This window comes from Macaca nemestrina, chromosome 10, assembly GCF_043159975.1.
Source record: "Macaca nemestrina isolate mMacNem1 chromosome 10, mMacNem.hap1, whole genome shotgun sequence".
Taxonomy (NCBI): Eukaryota; Metazoa; Chordata; class Mammalia; order Primates; family Cercopithecidae; genus Macaca; species Macaca nemestrina.
In genome coordinates, this window is record NC_092134.1 from 10,133,554 (window position 1) to 10,155,654 (window position 22,101).

General features: G+C 49.8%; 1 protein-coding gene across 9 annotated transcripts in view; it reads left to right on the forward strand.

The window, feature by feature from the left end:
* LOC105494193 (ATP binding cassette subfamily B member 9) overlaps positions 1-13,243 on the forward strand; it is a 55,824-nt gene extending 42,581 nt beyond the window's left edge. For 5 of the 9 annotated variants that reach the window (XM_011762404.2, XM_071070872.1, XM_071070873.1 and 2 more), the window contains one exon: positions 2,009-3,191. In XM_011762404.2, the coding sequence (XP_011760706.1) occupies positions 2,009-2,269 (261 nt within the window). In that variant the 3' untranslated portion in view covers positions 2,270-3,191. Of the gene's footprint in view, positions 1-464; positions 672-2,008; positions 3,192-12,894 lie in introns of those variants that run through there. The other 4 variants (XM_071070874.1, XM_071070877.1, XM_071070876.1 and 1 more) reach the window with 4 other exon arrangements.
* Positions 13,244-22,101: the final 8,858 nt, after the last annotated feature.

The following is a 22,101-nucleotide window of genomic DNA, read 5'->3' on the forward strand; positions in this document are numbered from 1 at the left end:
GTCTTGGGGCACCAGGAGACTGGGAGGGGACACCGTTGTCAAAGATGAGCACAGCTGGCCGCCAGCAGAAGTCATAGAAACAGATTTTATGCAGTGACTCCTGACAGTGGGAAAGGAGCCGTGTGCCATCCCAATTTGGTGGTGACGGGCATTTTAAAGGGAGAATGAGGGGGTAGGGAGCAGAGCAGGAAGAGGCCCCCAGGAAAAATAAAAGCAAGCCCAGGGGACAGCCAGGAGGCCACCTGTGTCTAACTGTCCATTTCAAGGGCATGGCTTTCAGGTCCTTAAGAGAGACACTTCTGAGATACAGGAGATCACATACACATCTCAGAGGGACAGAGGAAGGAGTCACAGTTGTAAGCCCTTTTTAGTAAACACTCCAAGAAAAAGAGGTTGGGGCCAGTCAGCAGGTATTGACTAAAACACAGCAAATTCTCCTTGCCAAGCTGAGCTTTCTCACACAGGCACTTGAATGGGGGCTGTGGTCATCCCAGGGATACAGCTTTCTGCTGCTAGAAGCCATACGAGAGTTTGGTTACTTGGCACAGTGGTTTGGATGGAGTCACCATGTGCCAAGAGCTCTGTGGTTCTCACCGTTAGAACCAAGGCCATCAGGTGCCATCTGAGCTGAGACATGAAAGAAAAGAAGTCAGTGGTGGAGAGTTCTGGAGGTAAGAACATGCCAGGAGGAAGGATCAGCAGGTGCAAAGACCCAGAGTGGGGAATGAGCTTGGCAAGTTCAAAGCCTTAAGGTCAGTGTGGCTGGTGGGTGGGGATTGAACGGAGAGGGGTGAGGACAAAGTCGCAGGGAGGCAAACTCCTCGGCCTCTAGTACGGAGTTTGGATTGTTTGTAAAAATTAATAGGCTTTATTTTTGTTGTTGTTGGTTTTTTTTGTTTTGAGACAGGGCCTCACTCCGTCACCCAGGCTGGCGTGCAGTGGCACAATCACAGTTCTCCCGGGCTCAAGTGATGCTCCCATCTCCCAGCCTCCTAAGTAGCTGGGACTACAGCAGCACGCCACCACACACAGCTAAATTTTTGTATTTTTTGTAGAGATGGGGTTTCGCCATGTTGCCCAGGCTGGTCTCAAACTCCTGAGCTCAAGGGATCCACCTGCCTTGGCCTCCCAAAGTGCTGGGATTAAAGGTGTGAGCCACTGCTTCCAGTGGCTTTATTTTTTAGAGCGGTTTTAGGTTTAAAAAAAATTAAACAGAGGCTGGGTGTGGTGGCTCACACCTATAATCCTGGCACTTTAGGAGGCCAATGCGGGAGGATGGCTTGGGGCCAGGAGTTCAAGACCAGCCTGGGTAACATAGTGGGACACCTGTCTCTACAAAAGAATACAAAAATTAGCTGGGCATGATGGTGCATGCCTGTGGTCCCAGCTACTTGGAAGGCTGAGGCAGGAGGATTCCTTGAGGCCAGGAGGTTGAGGATGCAGTGAGCCGTGATCACGCCATTGCACTCCAGCCTGGGCCACAGAGAGAGACCCTGTCTCAAAAAGAAAAGAAAAAGGAGGGAGGCTGGTCACTTGAGGTCAGGAGTTCGAGACCAGCTTGGCCAACATAGCGAAACCCCACCTCTACTAAAAATACAAAACAAAATTAGCTGGGCATGATGGTGTGTACCTGTAATCCCCCAGCTACTTGGGAGGCTGAGGCATGAGAATCAATTGAACCCACGAGGCAGAGGTAGCAGTGAGCTGAGATCGCACCACTGCACTCCAGTCTGGGTGACAGCAAGACTTAGTCAAAAAAAAAAAAAAGGCGGGGGAAGGGAGGGGCCAGAAGACTGCAGGGCCAGGGTAGGGCTGATCCCTCATTCACCAGGTGCCTCCCTGTGTCTGGCCCTGAACTGTCTCCCTTTAAGAAAAACCCAGGAAGCTGGCCATCCTTTATGAACTGAGCCTCAAAGAGGTTAAGCTTCAGCCCATAGGCGGTGGCATGGAGCGCGGTTGCGGGTGGGGCGTCTGTGCCATGCAAGCCAGGTCCCCACTGTCCCCGCAGATCCAGCAGGCCATCCACGGCAACCTGCAGAAGCACACGGTACTCATCATCGCGCACCGGCTGAGCACTGTGGAGCACGCGCACCTCATTGTGGTGCTGGACAAGGGCCGCGTAGTGCAGCAGGGCACCCACCAGCAGCTGCTGGCCCAGGGTGGCCTCTATGCCAAGCTGGTGCAGCGGCAGATGCTGGGGCTTGAGCCCGCCGTGGACTTCACAGCTGGCCACAAGGAGCCTGCAGCTAACGGCAGTCACAAGGCCTGATGGGGGGCCCCTGCTTCTCCCGGTGGGGCAGAGGCCTCGGTGCCTGCCTGGCAGATGTGCCCATGGAGGCCCCCGGTGGCCCCCAGCTGCCCTCCAAGCCCAGGCCTCCAGCACTGGAGGGCGACCTGCCATGTCCCATGGATCACCGCTTCCTGCATCTTGCCCCTGGTCCCCGCCCCATTCCCAGGGCACTCCCTACCCCTGCTGCCCTGAGCCAACGCCTTCACGGACCTCCCCAGCCTCCTAAGCAAAGGTAGAGCTGCCTTTTTAAACCTAGATCTTACCAGGGTTTTTACTCCTTGGTTTGAGGCACCCCAGTCAACTCCTAGATTTCAAACACCTTTTTCTAATTGGGAGTAATGGCGGGCACATTCACCAAGATGTTCTAGAAACTTCTGAGCCAGGAGTGAATGGCCCTTACTTAGTAGCCTGGGGGATGTCAAGAGACTAGGCCTCTCCTCTTTACCCCTCCAGAGAAGGGGCTTCCCTGTCCCAGAGGGAGACACAGGGAACGGGATTTTCCGTCTCTCCCTCTTGCCAGCTCTGTGAGTCCGGCCAGGGCGGGTGGGGAGCATGGAGGGCATCTGTCTACCATCGCCCGCTGCCAATCTAAGCCAGTCTCACTGTGAACCACACTAAACCTCGACTGGGGGAGTGAGGGGCTGGCCAGGTCTGGCGGGGCCTCAGGGGTGCCCCCAGCCTGGCACCCGGCGCTTTCGCCCCTCATCCACCCACCCCTGGCTGGCAGCCTCCCTCCCCACACCTGCCCCTGCGCTCTGCTGTCTGGAGGCCATGTGGATGTTCATGAGATGTGTTCTCTTCTCTCTTTGGTGGATGGGATGGTGGCAAAGCCCAGGGTCTGACTTTGCCAGAGGTTGCAACACGTTGGGAGAACCCAGTCAATAAAGTGTACTACCTCTTACCCCTAACCTCTGACTTCTCCTTGGGCCAACTGCCTCATTGCCCAGTTAGGTTTTTCTACCAGACCACAGCTCTCCTCTCAGCCCTCTCTGGTGGAGTTGCAGAGAGACGTTGGGTGGTCCAGGGCCTCCTCCTGTGTCTGGGAGCCCCATCTGCACTCCTCCCATCCCAGGGTCTCTGGTGCAGGCATTCCTGTCTGCCTGTCTCCACGGGGATTGTGCAGGGGAATAGAGACGTTGCCTCGAAATCCCAGGGGCCGCTGTTCTTCCCGTGACAGCTGAACTGAGGCCCAGCAAATGCCACCTGTTCTTTTCCATCGGGGTCCAGGCACCCAACACCCACCCCAATCCATGCAGCAAAGAAATATTACCCGGCAGGACAGCTCAATCAGCAGGGAGGTTTGGGCCCGGACACGGGAAGACCCCTGCGGTGGTTATTGTTACTTGCTGAATTGTGAAGAAGTCCGGGTCGCAGGAGGAGGGCTCTGTGCCAACTGGTAGAGTAGTATTTCAATTTATTTTTTCTTTTTTTTTGAGACAGAGCCTTGTTCTGTCACCCAGGCTGGAGTGCAGTGGCACAATCTTGGCTTACTACAACCTCCACCTCCCAAGTTCAAGCGATTCTCCTGCCTCAGCCTCCTGAGTAACTGGGACTACAGGCACCCATCACCACACCTGACTCATTTTTGTATTTTTAGTAAAGACGGGTTTCACTTTGTTGGCCAGGCTTGTCTCGAACTCAGATGACCTGCCCACCTCGGCCTCCCAAAGTGCTGGGATTATAGGCGTGAGTCACCATGCCCGGCCAGACTTGCTTTTCTCTTATAAAAGCACTTGTCATTGGATTTAGAGGCCACCTAGAGAGTCCGGGCTAATCTCCTCTAGAGGTCCTTGACTCATTTGCATCTGCAAAGACCCTTTTTTCCAAATATGGTCACTTTACAGATTCAGGGGTTTGACAAGGGAAGCTTTTGGGGCCACCACTCAGCCTGCTACAGAGGGGAACTTGCAACCTTGGTTGAAGGCAACCTCAGGACTTCCTTTTCGATTTTAGGAAGCAGAGGGGGTTAAGTTTTCAGAGACTTAGCATATCTTCAGATGTTTCCAGAGAAGTTGGAAATTCCAATTTTCATGTGAGATCAGCTGTTTTTTATGTATTGGCTCAAATTATTTTGACAAAACCAAGGACAACATGGCACAGGTGTAGGGGTGCTCTCCAGCCTGCGGGTCTCTAGTTTACAGCGTCAGTGTTGGATATTCCTGTTCTGCAAAGTCCCTCCCAAGCAGCTGGCCCCAGCCCAGCCCCGTTCCAGTATGAGCTCCTCTCCCATCTGCCCGTCTCTTCTCATCCCTCCACTTTCAGGCTGAGAATTCCAAATTCTTCTCCCTCTCCAATGGAGTCAGCTCCAGCGCCTTGATTTGTAAACCCACACCCAAAAGTGTGCCATAGGCAGACAAAAGAACCTTCCAGAGACTAAACTAGCTTCTTTTTAGTAGATACATAGGAGTTTTAGAAAAGTAATGTTTAGGCCAGGTGCGGTGGCTCATGCCTGTAATCCCAGCACTTTGGGAGGCCGAGGTGGGTGGATCACGAGGTCAGGAGTTCAAGACCAGCCTGGCCAACATGGTGAAATCCTGTCTCTACTAAAAATACAAAAATTAGCTAGGCGTGGTGGCGCACTCCTGTAGTCCCAGCTACTCGGGAGGCTGAGGCAGGAGAATTGCTTGAATCCAGGAGGCAGAGGTTTCAGTGAGCCGAGATCGCCGTCACTATACTCCATCATGGGTGACAGAGCGATTCTGTCTCAAAAAAAAAAAAAGTTTAATTTTGAAATAATTTTAGATTTACAGAAAAGTCACAAGACAATACAGAAAGTTCCCTATGGCCCGCCCCTCACAGTTTCCTCTTGTCTTAAAATCCCACGGTACTGGGGTATATTTGTCACAACTAGGAAACCAACACAGCATGTCACTATCAGTGAAACTGCAAGCTGTATTTGTGTGTCACTAGTTTTCTCACTAATGTCCTCTTTCTGTTCCAGGGTCCCACATTACATTTAAGATAGGAGTGTTTTTTTGTTGTTGTTTGTTTGTTTGTTTGTTTTAGAGGCAGGTTCTTGCTCTATTGCCCAGACTGGAATGCAGAGGTGCTGTCACTGTAGCCCCAACCTTCTGGGCTCAAGTGATCCTCCCACCTCAGCCTTCAGAGTAGCTGGGGCTACAGGTGAACATCACCATGCCCAGCTAATTCTTTTTTTTTTTTTTTTTTTTTTTGTAGAGACAGGGCCTTGCTCTGTTGAACAGGCTGGTCTCAAACTCCTGGCCTCAAACAATCCTCCCACCTTGGCCTCACAAAGTGTTGAGCTTATAGGCGTGAGCCACCACACCCGGCCAGAGATCTAATGTTTTCTTTTGTTTGTTTTATTGTGGTGGGGTGTTTTGTTTTGTTTTTGAGACAGGATCTCTCTCTGTCATCCAGGCTGGCGTGCAGTGGCACAATCTTAGCTCACTGCAACCTCTGCCTCCCTGGTTCAAGCAATTATCCTGCCTCAGCCTTTTGAGTAGCTGGTACTACAGGCGCCTGCTACCATACCCAGCTAATTTTTTTGTATTTTTAGTACAGACAGTGTTTCACCATGTTGGCCAGGCTGGTCTTGAACTCCTGGCTTCAAGTAACCCACCTGCCTCAGCCTCCCAAAGTGCTGAGATTTAGGTGTGAGCCACTGCGCCCATCCTAATGTTTTTAAAATTGTTTTTACTGCAGCAACATGCAGATGATATAAAACTTATCATTCGTGACATCTAGTACATTTATGATGTTGTGTAACCATCATCATTATCCATCATCACCCTAACACAAAACCCTATACCCATTAACAGCCACTCCCCAATTCTTCCTCCACACAGCCCCTGGCTGCCAGCAATCTAAAATCTGGCTCTGCAGATTGGCCCCTCTGGCCTTTTCATGTACATGGAACCCCATACTATGTGGCCTTTCGTGTCTGGCTTCTCTCATCATGTGTGCAAGGTCCAACCATGCTGTGGCATGAATCAGCACTTTATTCCTTTTTATGGCTGAATAATATCCTATTGCATGGCTAGGCCACATTTTGTTTATCCGTTCATCCGTTGGTAGATATCTGGGCTGTTTCCACGTTTGGACTATTGTGAATAGTGCTGCTGGGAACATTCATGTTTTGTTGTTGTTGACGGGAGTCTCACTCTGTCGCCCAGGCTGGAGTGCAGTGGCGCGATCTCAGCTCATTGCAAGCTCCGCCTCCCAGGTTCACGCTATTCTCCTGCCTCAGCCTCCCGAGTAGCTGGGATTACAGGTGTGAGCCACCACGCCTGGCCCAACATTCATGTTTTTTTGTGGGAGTTTGCTTTTGCCTCTCTTGGGTAGATGCCTGGGAGTGGAATTGCTGGGTCCCGTGAGAACTCTATGCTCAACGTTTTGAGGAACTGCCAGACTGTCTTCCACAGCAGCTGCCCCATTTTGCATTCCCACCAACAATCCACAAGGGTTGCAATTTCCCCCACGTCCTCACCAACACTTGTTATTTTCTGGTTTTGATTTTGTTTTTAATTATCACCATCCAGGGCTGGGAATGGTGGCTCGCACCTGTAATCCCAGCACTTTGGGAGCCTGAGGCAGGCAGATTGCTTGAGCCCAGGAGTTCAAGACCAGCCTGGGCAACGTGGTAAAACCTCATCTCTACTAAAAAATCCAAAAACTAGCCGGGCATGGTAGCACACACCTGTGGTCTCAGCTGTTAATGAGGCTGAAGTGGGAGGATTGCTGGAACCCGGGAGGTGGAGGTTGTGGTGAGCTGATATCATGCCACTGCACTGCAGCCTGGGTGACAGAGTGAGACCCTGTTTCAAAAACAAACAATAAAAAATTGTCACCATCCTGGTGGGTGTGGAGGGTTATGACTTTTAAAGCTGACTTTTTTCTGTTACAATTTAGCAAATGTCACTGTCCTCCTTCTGTCCCACACAGTGTGCTAGGTAAACCAGGAGAAAGTCATTGCAGTCGAGGGCTTTGGGGACAGCACAGTTGGCCAGAGAGACAGACGAGGAAACAAGCAGGGATGAGAGAGAATGAAGAGGAGCACGGCGCTCCAGGACTGGCTTAGTCCTGGTGCCCGAACTTAGTTTACTCTGTCATTGTTTCTTTCCCACATTAGATTTTGTCTTGGTCACTGCTGTATTCCCCAGTGCCTAGAACAGTGGCTGACACATAGTATGTACTCAGTAAACAGCCATTAAAGAAATGTTTGAGCTGGCCGGGCGCAGTGGCTCAAGCCTGTAATCCCAGCACTTTGGGAGGCTGAGACGGGCGGATCACGAGGTCAGGAGATCGAGACCATCCTGGCTAACCCGGTGAAACCCCGTCTCTACTAAAAAATACAAAAAACTAGCTGGGCGAGGTGGCGGGCGCCTGTAGTCCCAGCTACTTGGGAGGCTGGGGCAGGAGAATGGTGTGAACCTCGGGAGGCGGAGCTTGCAGTGAGCTGAGATCCGGCTACTGCACTCCAGCCTTGGCGACAGAGCGAGACTCCGTCTCAAAAAAAAAAAAAAAAAAAAAAAAAGAAATGTTTGAGCTGAGCATAGAGGTCCATGCCTGTAATTCCAGCTACTCAGGAGGCTTAAGTGGGAGGATCGCTTGAGTCCACGAGTTTGAGGCTGCCGTGAGCTATGATCGTGCCACTGCACTGCAGCCTGGGCAACAGAGCGTGACTCTGTCTCTACAAAACTTGAAAAAGAAAGGGATGACTGAACTCTTGGACACACCATAACACAGTGTGAAAACAATGAATACAGTCCAATCACCTCAGTTAACAGACAGGGAAACTGAGGCCCAGAGAAAAGAAATGACTGCGGGGTTATAAATGTATTCAGCAGAATGGCTGAGGCTGGAACCCAGGTCCCCAAACTCCCTGCTGTTGCCTTTGTCTGGAGAGTGTATTTCAGTTTCCAACTTGCCAGGGCTAAAGACAACCCCGATCCCAGGAAGACAGCAGCCCAAGTCAATGGCTGAGGCAGCTGCTGGGCCATGAGAGGTCCCTGAGGTGCCTTGGGGTCCTAGGAGCCCACAGGGACCCTGGTTATGACTTCAGGATGAAGATGTGCACGAAGAAGCTTGCGGGGCAGAGCCCCTTCCCCATGCCCCCTGCTGTCTGCTGCAGGTCCCCTGTCAACTGCACTGGTCTGTGTCAACTTTACCCCGTGTCGGCAGGTTCAAAAGCCACGCCTGAGAAAACAGAAACAGCACAGAGGAGGGCTAAGCCCAATGACCCTGGCTCTTCAGGGTTTTGTTCCAGACCTATTGGGGTCATAAATCCCTTTGGAAATTTATGAAAATTCTAGAAACTCTCCCTAGAAAAATACCCATACACATAAAGCATTGTATGCAATTTGTGGGAAACATGGTATTTTACAATTCCTCTGTAAGGGGGCCCTGAGTTAAGGACCATTGCTCCACTGGGATTAACAATTAAGAATTTAAGGCCGGGCGCGGTGGCTCAAGCCTGTAATCCCAGCACTTTGGGAGGCCGAGACGGGCGGATCACGAGGCCAGGAGATCGAGAGACGATCCCGGCTAACACGGTGAAACCCCGTCTCTACTAAAAAATACAAAAAAACTAGCCGGGCGAGGTGGCGGGCGCCTGTAGTCCCAGCTACTCGGGAGGCTGAGGCAGGAGAACGGCGTGAACCCGGGAGGCGGAGCTTGCAGTGAGCTGAGATCCGGCCACTGGACTCCAGCCTGGGTGACAGAGCAAGACTCCGTCTCAAAAAAAAAAAAAAAAAAAAGTTTAAGAATTAACCAATAAGAAGTATTGGTGTGGCCGGGCGCAGTGGCTCACACCTGTAATCCCAGCACTTTGGGAGGCCGAGGCAGGTGGATCACGAGGTCAGGAGATTGAGACCACGGTGAAACCCCGTCTCTACTAAAAATACAAAAAAAACTAGCCTGGCATGGTGGCGGGCACCTGTAGTCCCAGCTACTCGGGAGGCTGAGGCAGGAGAATGGCGTGAACCCGGGAGGTGGAGCTTGCAGTGAGCGGAGATCGTGCCACTGCACTCCAGCCTGGGTGACAGAGCGAGACTCCGTCTCAAAAAAAAAAAGTATTGGCATAAGGCAGGACACAGTGGTGCACGCCTGTAGTTTCAGCTGCTCAGGAGGCTGAAGCGGGAGGATTGCTTGAGCCTGGGAGGTTAAGGCAGCAGTGAGCCATGATTGCGCCACTGCACTCCAGCCTGGGCACAGAGTTGAGACCCTGTCTCAAGAAAAAAAAAAAATTGCCAAGCACTGTGGCTCCCAACTGTAGTCCCAGTACTTTGGGAGGCTGAGGCAGGTGGATCACTTGAGTCTAAGAGTTAAAGACCAGCCTGGGCAACATAATAAGACCCCATCTCTACTAAAAACTTAAAAAAAAAAAAAAGAAGAAGAAGAAGAAGAAGAAAAATTAGCCAGGTGTGGTGGCGTGTGCCTATATTCTCAGCTACTCCGAAGGCTGAGGTGGGAAAATCGCTTAAGTCCAGGAGTTCGAGGCTGCAGTGAGCCCGTAATTGCGCCACTGCACTCCAGCCCGAGTGATAGAGCCAGACCTTCTCTCTAAATAAAATAATAATAGATTGGAAGGCTACACAACCAATTTGTGTTGGAGTCTGGGGATTGGAGACAAAAGCATGAAGATATGCAATACCTTACTTCTTTAAGAATAAAAATAGAGGCCAGGTGCGGTGGCTCAAGCCTGTAATCCCAGCACTTTGGGAGGCCGAGACGGGCGGATCACGAGGTCAGGAGATCAAGACCAGCCTGGCTAACATGGTGAAACCCCGTCTCTACCAAAAAAGACAAAAAACTAGCCGGGCGAGGTGGCGGGCGCCTGTAGTCCCAGCTACCCGGGAGGCTGAGGCAGGAGAATGGCGGGAACCCGGGAGGCGGAGCTTGCAGTGAGCTGAGATCCGGCCACCGCACTCCAGCCTTGGCGACAGAGCGAGACTCCGTCTCAAAAAAAAAAAAAAAAAAAAAAGAATAAAAATAGACTTGGCCAGGCACGGTGGCTCACACCTGTAATCCCAGCACTTTGGGAGGCTGAGGCGAGTGGAACACTTGAGGCCAGGAGTTCGAGACCATCTTGGCCAGCACAGCATAACCAGTCTCTACTAAAAATACAAAAATTAGCTGGGCATGGTGGCACATGCCTGTAGTCCCAGCTACTCGGTAGGCTGAGGCAGGAGAATCACTTGAACCCGGGAGGCAGAAGTTGCAGTGAGCCAAGATGGTGCCACTGCACTCCAGCCTGGACAACAGAGTGAGACTCCATCTCAAAAAAATAAATAAAGTCCATATTTCTAAAAAAAAAAAAAAAAAAAAAGACTCAAAGCAAAGAGCGGAAATCGTTAGCAATGGCTAGTCCTGAGCGGTGGGTTCCATGTGTTTGTTTCATGGTTCTATGTACATTTCTGAATACTATAATTTTCTTCAGGGGTGGGGGAGGGAACACTAAACAAACTAAACAAACCCTGGCATGATAAGTGCTGCTGTGTCCCAGGAAGACTTCCTGGGAGAAATGGAAAGCAGCTGTTCTGACTTATGTTGACTGAAAATAGTTGTTAAGCCACCCAACGGCAAGCCAGTGCATCCGGCTGAGAACCTGGCCCAGACCTCAGCGGCCGGCCGGGCATCTCCACCTCCTCCCTCCCTGGCTCCCTCTATTCCCTGAGCCCAGCCTGGAACAGGGTCCTGGCGTTCTAGACAGTTCCACAGAGAAGAAACTCTGGACACAGCCTTTGCTGCTGACCATTTGTTTCTGGCTCCAGGTAAGGAGCTGCTATTTCAAATAATAATATGGAAATTTTTAAAATTTTTTGTTATGGCAGAGGGAGGTCAGAAGGAGGTTAATTCTTTAATGTTTGCTTTTTGTTTTGTTTTGAGACGGAGTCTCACTCTGTCTCCCAGGGTAGAGTGCTGTGGTGCGATCTCGGCTCACTGCAAATCCCGCCTCCCACGTTCAAGCGATTCTCCTGCCTCAGCCTCCCGAGTAGCTGGGATTGCAGGCACGTGCCACCGCACCCAGCTGACTTTTGTATTTTTAATAGAGATGGGGTTTCATCATGTTGGCCAGGCTGGTCTCAAACTCCTGACCTCAGGTAATCCACCTGTCTCGCTCTCCCAAAGTTTACAGGCGTGAGCCACTGTCCCTGGCCAATATTTGCTTTTTAAATTGTGGTAAAATACACATAATATAACATTAACCATTGCATTTATTTATTATTGTTATTTTTTAGAGACAGGGTCTTGGGTCTTGCTCTGTTGCCTAGCCCGGAGTGCAGTGGTGCCATCATAGTTCGCTTCAGCCTTGAACTTCTGGGCTCAAGTGATCCTCCTGCCTCAGGCTCCTGAATAGCTGGGACCACAGGCCTGTACCACCATGCCTGGCTAATTTTTAGATTTTCTGTAGAGACAGGGTTGTCGTTATGTTGCCCAGTCTGGTCTTACACTCCTAGTTTCAAGCGATCCTTCTGCTTCAGCCTCCCAAAGTGCTGGGATTACAGATGTGCCCCATCACACCCAACAAACCATTTTAAATCGCATGATCCAAAGGCATTAAGCAGACTCCCAGTGTTTCCTTTGACATTTAGCTAGCGTATTTATTATCTCCTTTGATCTGAACGACCAGCCTGCAGATATCAGAACCGAGATGGATTGATGATGATGATGATGATGATAACTATTCAGGTATAAAACATTTTCAGTGCAGCAAACACGAGTCTATGCACCTTATGTGATTTTTTTGTCTTTTGAAGACAGAGGTCTCACTCTGTTGCCCAGGCTGGAGTGCAGTGGTACGATGTTACCTCACTGCAACATCTGCCTCCCAGATTCCAGTGAGCTTCCCACCTCACCCTCCCAAGTAGCTGGGACTACAGGCATGTGCCATCATGCCTGGCTATTTTTTTTTTTTTTTGTATTTTTTGTAGAAACGGGATTTCACCATGTCACCCAGGCTGGTCTCAAACTCCTGACCTCAAGTGATCCTCCCAGCTTGGCCTCCCAAAGTACTGGGATTACAAACGTGAGCCACTGTGCCTGGCCCACTTTATGTGACTTTAATGCCTTCAATCCTCACAACACATCTTTTTTTTTTTTTTTTTTTGAGACAGAGTCTTGCTGTGTCACCCAGGCTGGAGTGCAATGGCCAGATCTCGGCTCACTGCAAGCTCCGCCTCCCGGGTTCACGCCATTCTCCTGCCTCAGCCTCCCGAGTAGCTGGGACTACAGGCACCCGCCACCTCGCCCGGCTAGTTTTTTTTTTGTATTTTTTATTAGAGACGGGGTTTCACCGTGTTAGCCAGGATGGTCTCGATCTCCTGACCTCGTGATCCGCCCGTCTCGGCCTCACAAAGTGCTGGGATTATAGGCTTGAGCCACTGCGCCTGGCCACAACACATCTATGAAGCAGCTACTACGGTTAATGCCGTTTTTTTTTTTTTTTTTCAAGAAAGAAAAATGAGGTTAAGTAACCTGCAAAAATTAAGTGGCACAGCACTGGAAACTGAACACAGGCAGCCTGAACTCTGACTGGAGCCCCTAACCTTTGCCCTAGACTAGATAAGCAGGTTTATATGCTTATCTCATCTCCACCCAAATTATTTTCCACCTTTGCCTTTTTTTTTTTTTTTCTTTTGCAGTTGTCAGTAAGGGCTGCCTGTTGCACCTCAGGAGCTGGGGATAGTAAAGGAGATACCTGTGCCGAGTCACTAACAGGAAAGGACTGAGAAAGAAACATCACCAATGGTTTCCCTTTCCTGGTTTTTATTCTTTCCTCAGAGGAGGAGGTTGACCATTTAAACAGGTGAGTTGGCCGGGCGTGGTGGCTCATGCCTGTAATCCCAGCACTTTGGGAGGCTGAGGCAGGCAGATTACTCGAGATCAGGAATTTGAGACCAGCCTGGCCAACATGGTGAAAACTTGTCTCTACTAAAAATACAAAAATCAGCTGGGTGTGGAGGCTGAGGCAGGAGAATCACTTGAACCCGGGAGGCAGAGGCTGCAGTGAGCCGAGATTGTGCCTCTGAACTCCAGCCTGGACTACAGAGTGATAAAATAAATAAATAAACAGGTGAGTCACCCGGGGGGAGGTCCTAACAGCGACCTAAGGTGACAGTGACAGTGCCTCACATTGTTACAGCTCTTTACCTTTATTACCTGAGATCAGTCATTCAGCAAGCATTTATTGAGAACCTCCGCTTACCAGGCACTGTGCTAGGCTGTGGGTCACGGTGGAGACTAATAGGCCTGAGATCACCTACATCCTACTGGGTAATAAACCCCAGATGGTGAAAAGATGGTGGCAGACAAGAGAGTGATTTGGGAGAGGGACACTGTTTGAGCCGGGGTGGTCTGGGGAGGTGATATGGGAGCTGAGCCCTGAATGACAAGGAGGTACCAGCTTTGGGTATCTAGAGGAAAGAATGATCCTGACCACAGTCTGGCACTTCTTCAAAAAGCTGAACATGGCCTGGGCACAGTGGCCCACAGTTGTAATCCCAGCACTTTGGGAGGCTGAGGCGGGAGGATTGGTTGAAGCCAGGAGTTTGAGGACAGCCTGGGCAACATAGTGGGACCCCATCACTACAAAAATTAAAAAATTAGCCGGGCGTGGAGCACATACTGGTGGTCCCAGCTACTTGCATGGCTGAGGCAGGAGGATCCTTTGAGGTCAAGGAGGTTGAGGCTGCAACGAACCGTGATGGTGCCACTGCACTCCTGGATGACAGTGAGACCTCATCTCTAAAAATAATAAAATAAAGCCAAAAAGTACAAACAATCCAATGTATGAATGGATAAACTGCAAACTGCGGTATGCGCATACCGTGGGGCATGATTCAGCTGTAGAAAGGAATGAAGTACTGGTACGTGCTACAACATAGATGGTCCTTGGAAGCATTATGCAAATGAAAGATGCCAGGCAGGGAAGGTCACATATCATATGATTCTTTTTACATGATATATTCAGAATAAGCAAATCTACAGGGACAGAAAGCAGATTAGAGGTTACCAGGGCATGGGGAGGGAGGAATGGGGAGTGACTGCTTGCTGGCTACAAGGTGTTTTTATGGGGTGCTGAGAAAGTTTGGAAGCTGGAGAGACCTGGTGTTTGCACAATATCGCGAATACATTTGATACCAATGCATTTGTATACTTTAAAATTGGTAAGTGGCCAGGTGCAATGGCTCATGCCTGTAATCCCAGCACTTTAGGAGGCTGAGGTGGGAGGGTCGCTTGAGTCCAGGAGTTCAAGACCAGCCTGGGCAACGTAGGGAGACCCCATCTCTACAAAAAATAAAATATGAGTTGTGCATGGTGGTCCGTGCTTATAGTCCCAGCTACTTCACCGACTGATGGGGAATGACTGCTGGGCCCAGGAGTTTGAGGCTGGAGTGAGCCGTGATTGCACCACTGCACTCCAGCCTGGGCGACAGAGTGAGACTGTCTCAAAAATAAAAAGGAAAAAAAGGTTAAGTGCATGTTATGTGAATTTCACCTCATTAAGGAAAAAAAAGATAAGTAGGGGAGGAGATGGATCCCACAAAGGATTGCGAAGTACAAAGACCTTGAGGCAGCAAGAGGCGGGACATCTGCCAAGCAGGACACAGCCAGGGGACAGAGCGGGGGGCACCCAAGGGAGGAAGGAGGATGGGATAGGAAGGCAAGAGCTCCTGGGGCCATGGTGAGGTGGTTGACTTTTATTTAATGAAAACCGGGGCCATTGAAGGGTTCTGATCAGGGAGTGACCTGATTGATCCTCTGGGCTCAGTGTGGAGAAGGTACTGGATGAGGACCAAGAGAGGTGACTCCCCCCACACTCCAGGCAGCCAGGCCTGGGCTCACCCCACTCTGTAGATAAGGAAATGCTGCCTGCAGAGGCTGCAGCCATGGTCTCATCCCGGAATCTTCTGCAACCCTTATTCAGCATGTCCTGCTGTTATTTATAGCTGAAGGAACCTCGTGAGTGGAGGATGCATTGAGAAATGCTTCAAGGGATTTTCTGCTCTGCATACAGCGAAAAACACTGGTCAGCAAGGGCCCTGGGGCAGCAGCACAGAGCCACAGAGACATACAATAGAGGCCCTTTACCTCCTCCGGACCCAGGTCTGTGCTGGGCATGCCCTGGCTCGGAAGAACTAATTCAGGGCAGCTACACAAGCCCTGCCCGAGGCCCTGTGTTGACAAGGCCTGGTCAGCTGCCAAATACAATTCCCTGACCTCTGGTCCTTAATGATCTGGCTTTTCTGGACAATCAGTGGCCTAAAGAAAGGGAAGATTCTTTTCAAACTGGAGCCTGGCTGGAGGCCATGAGACAGTAGTGGTGACTGATGTGTGCTGGCTCTGGTTGAGGACGGGCTTCTCTGGAACAGGAAGATGGCTGCTTTGGGGACATCTGGATTGGACATCCTTCATGCACCACAGCCTCCAGGCAGTCTCCCCGGATTTCTCACTACCATAGCTGGTCTCCTCCATCTTCATTTATTTGGCCTGTATAGGCTTTTCTATCGTGTTGTTTGCTCTTCAAACATTCTAGGAATTTCTTTTTCTTTTCTTTTTTTTTCCTTGAGATAGAGTCTCGCTCTTCTGCCCAGGCTGGAGTGCAATGGCGTGATCTCGGCTCACTGCAAGCTCTGCCTCCCGGGTTCTGGCCATTCTCCTGCCTCAGCCTCCCAAGTAGCTGGGACTACAGGTGCCCACCACCACGCCCCGCTAATTTTTTGTACTTTTTAGTAGAGACAGGGTTTCACTGTTAGCCAGGATGGTCTCAATCTCCTGACCTCGTGATCCGCCCGCCTCGGCCTCCCAAAGTGCTAGGATTACAGGCATGAGCCACCACACCCGGCCCATTCTAGGAATTTCTTAAAGGCTGGTACCTGTGTCATCATGTAGCAGGTGTGCTCCCTGCTCATAGTAGGTGCTTTTCTTTTCTTTTCTTTTCTTTTTTTTTTTTTTTTTGAGACAGGGTCTTGCTCTGTCGCCCAGGCCGGAATGCAGGGGTGCAATCTTGGCTTACTGCAACTTCTGCCTCCTGGGTTCAAGCAATTCTCGTGCCTTAGCCATGCGGGTAGCTGGGATTACAGGCATGTGCCACCATGCCCAGCTAATTTTTGTATTTTTAGTAGAGATGGGGTTTCACCACGTTGGCAAGGCTGGTCTTGAACTCCTGACCTCAAATGATCCACCTGCCTTGGCTTCCCAAAGTGCTGGCATTACAGGCATGAGCCACCACACTTGGCCTGATGGCTCCTTTCTGACTCATCTCAGACTCATCATGGTGGAAACGAAGCCTCAAGATTTTCTCCCAAACTTGTTTTCTTTTTAGTCTGAGTTAATGGCACCGTATGCTGGTTGCTTAAATTGAAAAATCTCAGTGTCATACCTGACTCCTCCCTTTCTCCATGACCTGTTGGAGCATTGGCTCAACTTCCTGTGTAGGAGTCTATTTCCCGATCCCTTCGCCCCACCCAAATCCAAGCTAACTTAGCACCTGCAGGGCTGCCCGGCTCTCCTAATTCATACTGCACACGGCAGCCGCCTTTTTTTTTTTTTACATCAACTTTATTTGACTTTATTTTTTAGAACAGTTTCACAGAAAAATTGTGAAAATAGTACAGAGAATTCTCACATACCCCTCAGCCATTTTCCCTTGCTATTAGCATCTGATGTTAGTGTGCTGCATTTGTCACAATTAATGAACCAATATTAATACAGTGTTATTAACTAAAGTCTATATTTTATTCAATTTTCTTAGTTTTTCCCCAACGTCCTGTTCTGTTCCAGGATCCTGAAACTGCCTTTACCAAATTATGACAGTTAAAAAAAAAAATCTGGCTGGATGCAGTGGCTCAAGCCTGTAATCCCAGCACTTTGGGAGGCCAAGACGGGCGGATCACAAGGTCAGGAGATCGAGACCATCCTGGCTAACACGGTGAAACCCCATCTCTACTAAAAAAAAAATACAAAAAACTAGCCGGGCGAGGTGGCGGGCGCCTGTAGTCCCAGCTTCTCGGTAGGCTGAGGCAGGAGAATGGCGTAAACCCGGGAGGCGGAGCTTGCAGTGAGCTGAGATCGTGCCACTGCACTCCAGCCTGGGTGACAGAGCAAGACTCCGTCTCAAAAAAAAAAAAAAAAAAAAAAAAAAACTAACATAGCTGACCCCATCTTGCTTCTAACCTCCAAGCTGTCCTTGTTCATTCCTGAGCATAGGCCAAAGTAACTTTGGGAGGAATTTAGTTTAATCTTAAAACAAGAATGAAAATAGCCCTTCCCAAAACAATCCCCTCCTTGCTTGGGGATCAAAACTGTCCTTGTAAAACTAACAAATTAGCCACAAGGGTAGAAATCATGACTCAGAGCCAGGCACTGTGGCTCATGCGTATAATCCCAGCACTTTGGGAAGCTGAGGCAGGTGGATCACTTGAGGTTGGGAGTTTGAGACCAGCCTGGCCAATATGGTGAAACCTTGTCCCTACTAAAAATACAAAAATTATCCAGGTGTGGTGGTGTGCACTTGTAATCCCAGTTACTCGGGAGGCTGAGACATAAGAATCACTTGAACCCAGAAGGTAGAGGTTGCAGTGAGCGGAGACTGCGTCAGTGCACTCCAGCCTGGGCGACAGAGCGAGACCCTGTCTAAAAAAAAAAAAGAAATTATGGTTCAGGAATTGTGTAGCCAGAAGTCACAAGATTCATAACCTCCCCAATTGCTCCTAGAGATAACATCACTATCGTCAAGCCTGAGATTGGTGTTCGTGGTGTTTCTTAGACCCTACATTCTGATGGACCAATTGGCGCCACCCAGACTGGTAAACTGGCTCAAATGGTCTTGTCATCCCACCCAGGAGCTGAGGATGACAAGAAGACAGCTTCAACCTCCTGTGATTTCATTCCTGACCCAACCAGTCAGCATTCCCAGTTCCTTAGCTCTCTACCCACCATATTATACTTAAAAAACCCTAGTCTCCAAACTTTTGGGGAAACTGATTTGAATAGTAAACTCCCATCTTCCACTTGATTGGCAGTGTGTTTACTAAACATCTTCTCTATGGCAATACCTCTGTCTTGGTAAATCAGCTCTGTCTGAGCAAGGGGCAAGAAAAATCCGTTGCATCATTACAATCCCACATTTACATTACATTATTTATTTTTGAGACAGGATCCCATTCTGTCACCCAGGCTGAAGTGCAGTGGCATGATCTCAGCTCACTGCAACCTCCCCCCCTCCCAGGTTCAAGCAATTCTCCTGCCTCAGCCTCCCAAGTAGCCAGGATTACCGGTGTGCGCCACCATGCCCAGCTAATTTTTGTATTTTTGGTAAAGACAGGGTTTCATTGTGTTGGCAATTCTCCTGCCTCAGCCTCCCGAGTAGCTGGGACTACAAGCATGCACCATCAGACCTGGCTATTTTTGTATTTTTAGTAGAGACAGGGTTTCTCCGTGTTGGCCAGGCAGGTCTCAAACTCCTGACCTCAGGTGATCCGCCTGCCTTGGCCTCCCAAAGTGCTGGGATTACAGGCATGAACCACGGCACCCGGCCCAGACTGTGTCCTTTGGAAGAAAGTAGCTATGTACCATCCACATCTGAAGCATGAGGAGTCATGGAGACCTTTACAACGATAGATCAGTTCCTATCACTTCTCTGCTTCAAATCCTCTGACAGTTTTTCTCTTCCCTAAGAGTAAAGCTGACCTCCCAGGTCCTGGTGGCCTGGCCCTACTCCCACCCCTAGCCTGGTCTCCTGCCACTTCCTCATCACCCACCACACTCCAACCACAATGGCCTTCTTTCTTTCCTTTTTTTTTTTTTTTTTTCTGAGATGGAGTTTCACTCTTGTCACCCAGGCTGGAGTGCAGTGGCATGATCTCGGCTCACTGCAACCTTCACCTCCTGGGTTCAAGTGATTTTCCTGCCTCAGCTTCCCGAGTAGCTGGGATTACAGGTATGTGCCACCATGCCTGGCTAATTTTTGTATTTTTGGTAGAGATGGGGTTTTGCCATGTTGGCCAGGCTGGTCTCAAACTCCTGACCTCAGGTGATCTGCCCGCCTCAGCCTCCCAAAGCTGGGATTACAGGCGTGAGCCACTGGGCATGGCCGCAATGACCTTCTTTCTTTACATCAAACATGCCAACCTTGTCCCCCCCTCTGGGCCTGTGCACAGCTCTTCGCTCTGCCTGGAACCCCCTTCCCTAATATTCTCATGGCCAGCTCCCTCTCGTCATCCAGGTCTCTCTCTACTCAAGTGTCTCCACTCGTGGGGGAAATCCTGAGCCCCTTAGGAGTTTTCACCAATGTCAATTTGTTTTTGTTTTTTTTTGAGACAGAGTCTTGCTCTGACCCCTAGGCTGGACTGCAGTGGTGCCATCTCGGCTCACTGCAACTTCTGCCTCCCGGGTTCAAGGGATTCTCCTGCCTCAGCCTCTGGAGTAACTGGGACTGCAGACGCCCGCCACCATGCCTGGCTAATTTTTGTATTTTTAGTAGAGATGAGGTTTTACCATGTTGGCCAGGCTGATCTCAAACTCCTGGGCTCACATGATCCTCCTGCCTTGGCCTCCCAAAATGCTGTGATTACAGGCAGGAGCCACCATGCCCAGTCCACTCTGTCTTCTAAACTCCACCTTTGTGACTGCTCCTTGGTAATTTGGCATCAACCATGGTAGGAGTTTTTACACCACAGGAAGTAGTAAGTACTACAAATTAATACTCTTTCCCAGGTAGTCTTTTGTATTTTTTTATTTATTTTAATTTTTTAAATCTTAGAGACAGAGTGTTGCTGTGTTGGGCAGGCTGGTTTCAAACTTCTGACCTCAAGTGATCCACCCACCTCAGCATCCCAAAGTGCTGGGATTACAGGCATGAGCCACCACACCCAGCCCAGATTCTTTTTCTTCCCCTAGGAAAAAAAAGGCCTTCTTTGGCCAGGCGCGGTGGCTCATGCCTGTTATCCCAGCACTTTGGGAGGCCAAGGTGGGTGGATTATCTGAGGTCAGGAGTTTGAGACCAGCCTGGTCTCTACTAAAAATACAAAAACTAGCCGTGAGTGATGGCACACACCTGCAATCCCAGCTACTTAGGAGGCTGAGGCAGAATTGCTTGAACCTGGGAGGCGGAGGTTGCAGTGAGCCGAGATCGTGCCACTGCACACCAGCCTGGCTGACAGAGCAAGACTCTGTCTCAAAAAAAAAAAAAAAAAAAAAAAGCCTTCTGATTACTTCATTTTCTGAATCCCCCTGGAGTAAGTCATTCTTATTCACGGTGTTGGTGAACTTCCTATGACCCGTCTCAAGTTGGTTGCTGGACTAGGTGCTTTTTTAGCCTTGGTTCTGTCTCTGTTTTACATAGAACATACACAAGTCACTTAACCTTGTTATGTACAAAATATCAATATCATGAATATACTGAGAGAAATAAAGGTGAAAGCATTCACGAAAATAAATACCTGGGAAATACCTTTTCCCAAGTATTTCCAGAGGTAGCTGATTGCTAAACATTTATTTGGATAACCACTGAGGGATATTGCTGACCCCAACCTCAGGGGACAGTAAAGAAGCTTTCCTTCAGGCCGGGCACAGTGGCTCACACCTGTAATCCCAGCATGCTGGGAGGCTGAGGTGGGCGGATCACCTGAGGTTGGGAGTTTGAGACCAGCCTGACCAACATGGAGAAACTCCGTCTCTACTAAAAATACAAAATTAGCCGGGCGTGGTGCTGCATGCCTGTAATCCCAGCTACTCGGGAGGCTGAGGCAGGAGAATCGCTTGAACCTGGGAGGCAGAGTTTGCAATGAGCCAAGGTCGTGCCACTGCACTCCAGCCTGGGCAACAAGAGCGAAACTCTGTCTCAAAAAAAAAAAAAAAAGAAGAAGAAGAAGAAGTTTTCCTTGACGCTGCACAAACCAGAAAAAGGAAAAGGAGGCCGGGCGCGGTGGCTCAAGCCTGTAATCCCAGCACTTTGGGAGGCCGAGACGGGCGGATCACGAGGTCAGGAGATCGAGACCATCCTGGCGAACACCGTAAAACCCCGTCTCTACTAAAAAATACAAAAAACTAGCCGGGCGAGGTGGCGGGCGCCTGTAGTCCCAGCTACTCGGGAGGCTGAGGCAGGAGAATGGCGTAAACCTGGGAGGCGGAGCTTGCAGTGAGCTGAGATCCGGCCACTGCACTCCAGCCCGGGCTACAGAGCGAGACTCCGTCTCAAAAAAAAAAAAAAAAAAAAAAAAAGAAAAAGGAAAAGGAAGAAGGAGAATAAATAATTCCTGAAAGATTATTGCCACTGGCCTGCCTGCCCATGGATACACATCAGCCGGGGGCACAGGGAAGTAAAGCCGGGAACTCGATCTGAGGCTGCCCTGACTGGCGGTGCCCAAGAGTGTGGCAGAAGCAGGTACCTGCCTTCTCCAGAGGAGAGCTCCTTCCTTCTAGGCCTCAGAGAATTCCCCACAAATAACTGTTCCAGGGCAGTAACTAACACACATGGTCCATAGGGAAACAAGGCTATATGAACAGGAACCAGAAGAAACAGGCAGCAGAAACAGACTCACGCAGACCTCAGACGCTGAAATTATCCAACGCAGATTCTAAAACAGTTATGCTCAACAATTTAAAAAAGTAATCATCAGGGCTGGGTGCATAGGTTTATGCCTGTAATCCCAGTGCTTTAGGAGGCCAAGGCAGAAGGATTGCTTGAGGCCAGGAGTTCAAGAACAGCCAGGGCAACATGGCAAGACCCCCATACTACAAAAGATTTTTTAAAAAATTAACTGGGCATGGTGGCATATACCTGCAGTCCCAGTTACTCGGGAGGCTGTGGCAGGAGGATCCCTTGAGCCCAAGATTTCCAGGGTACA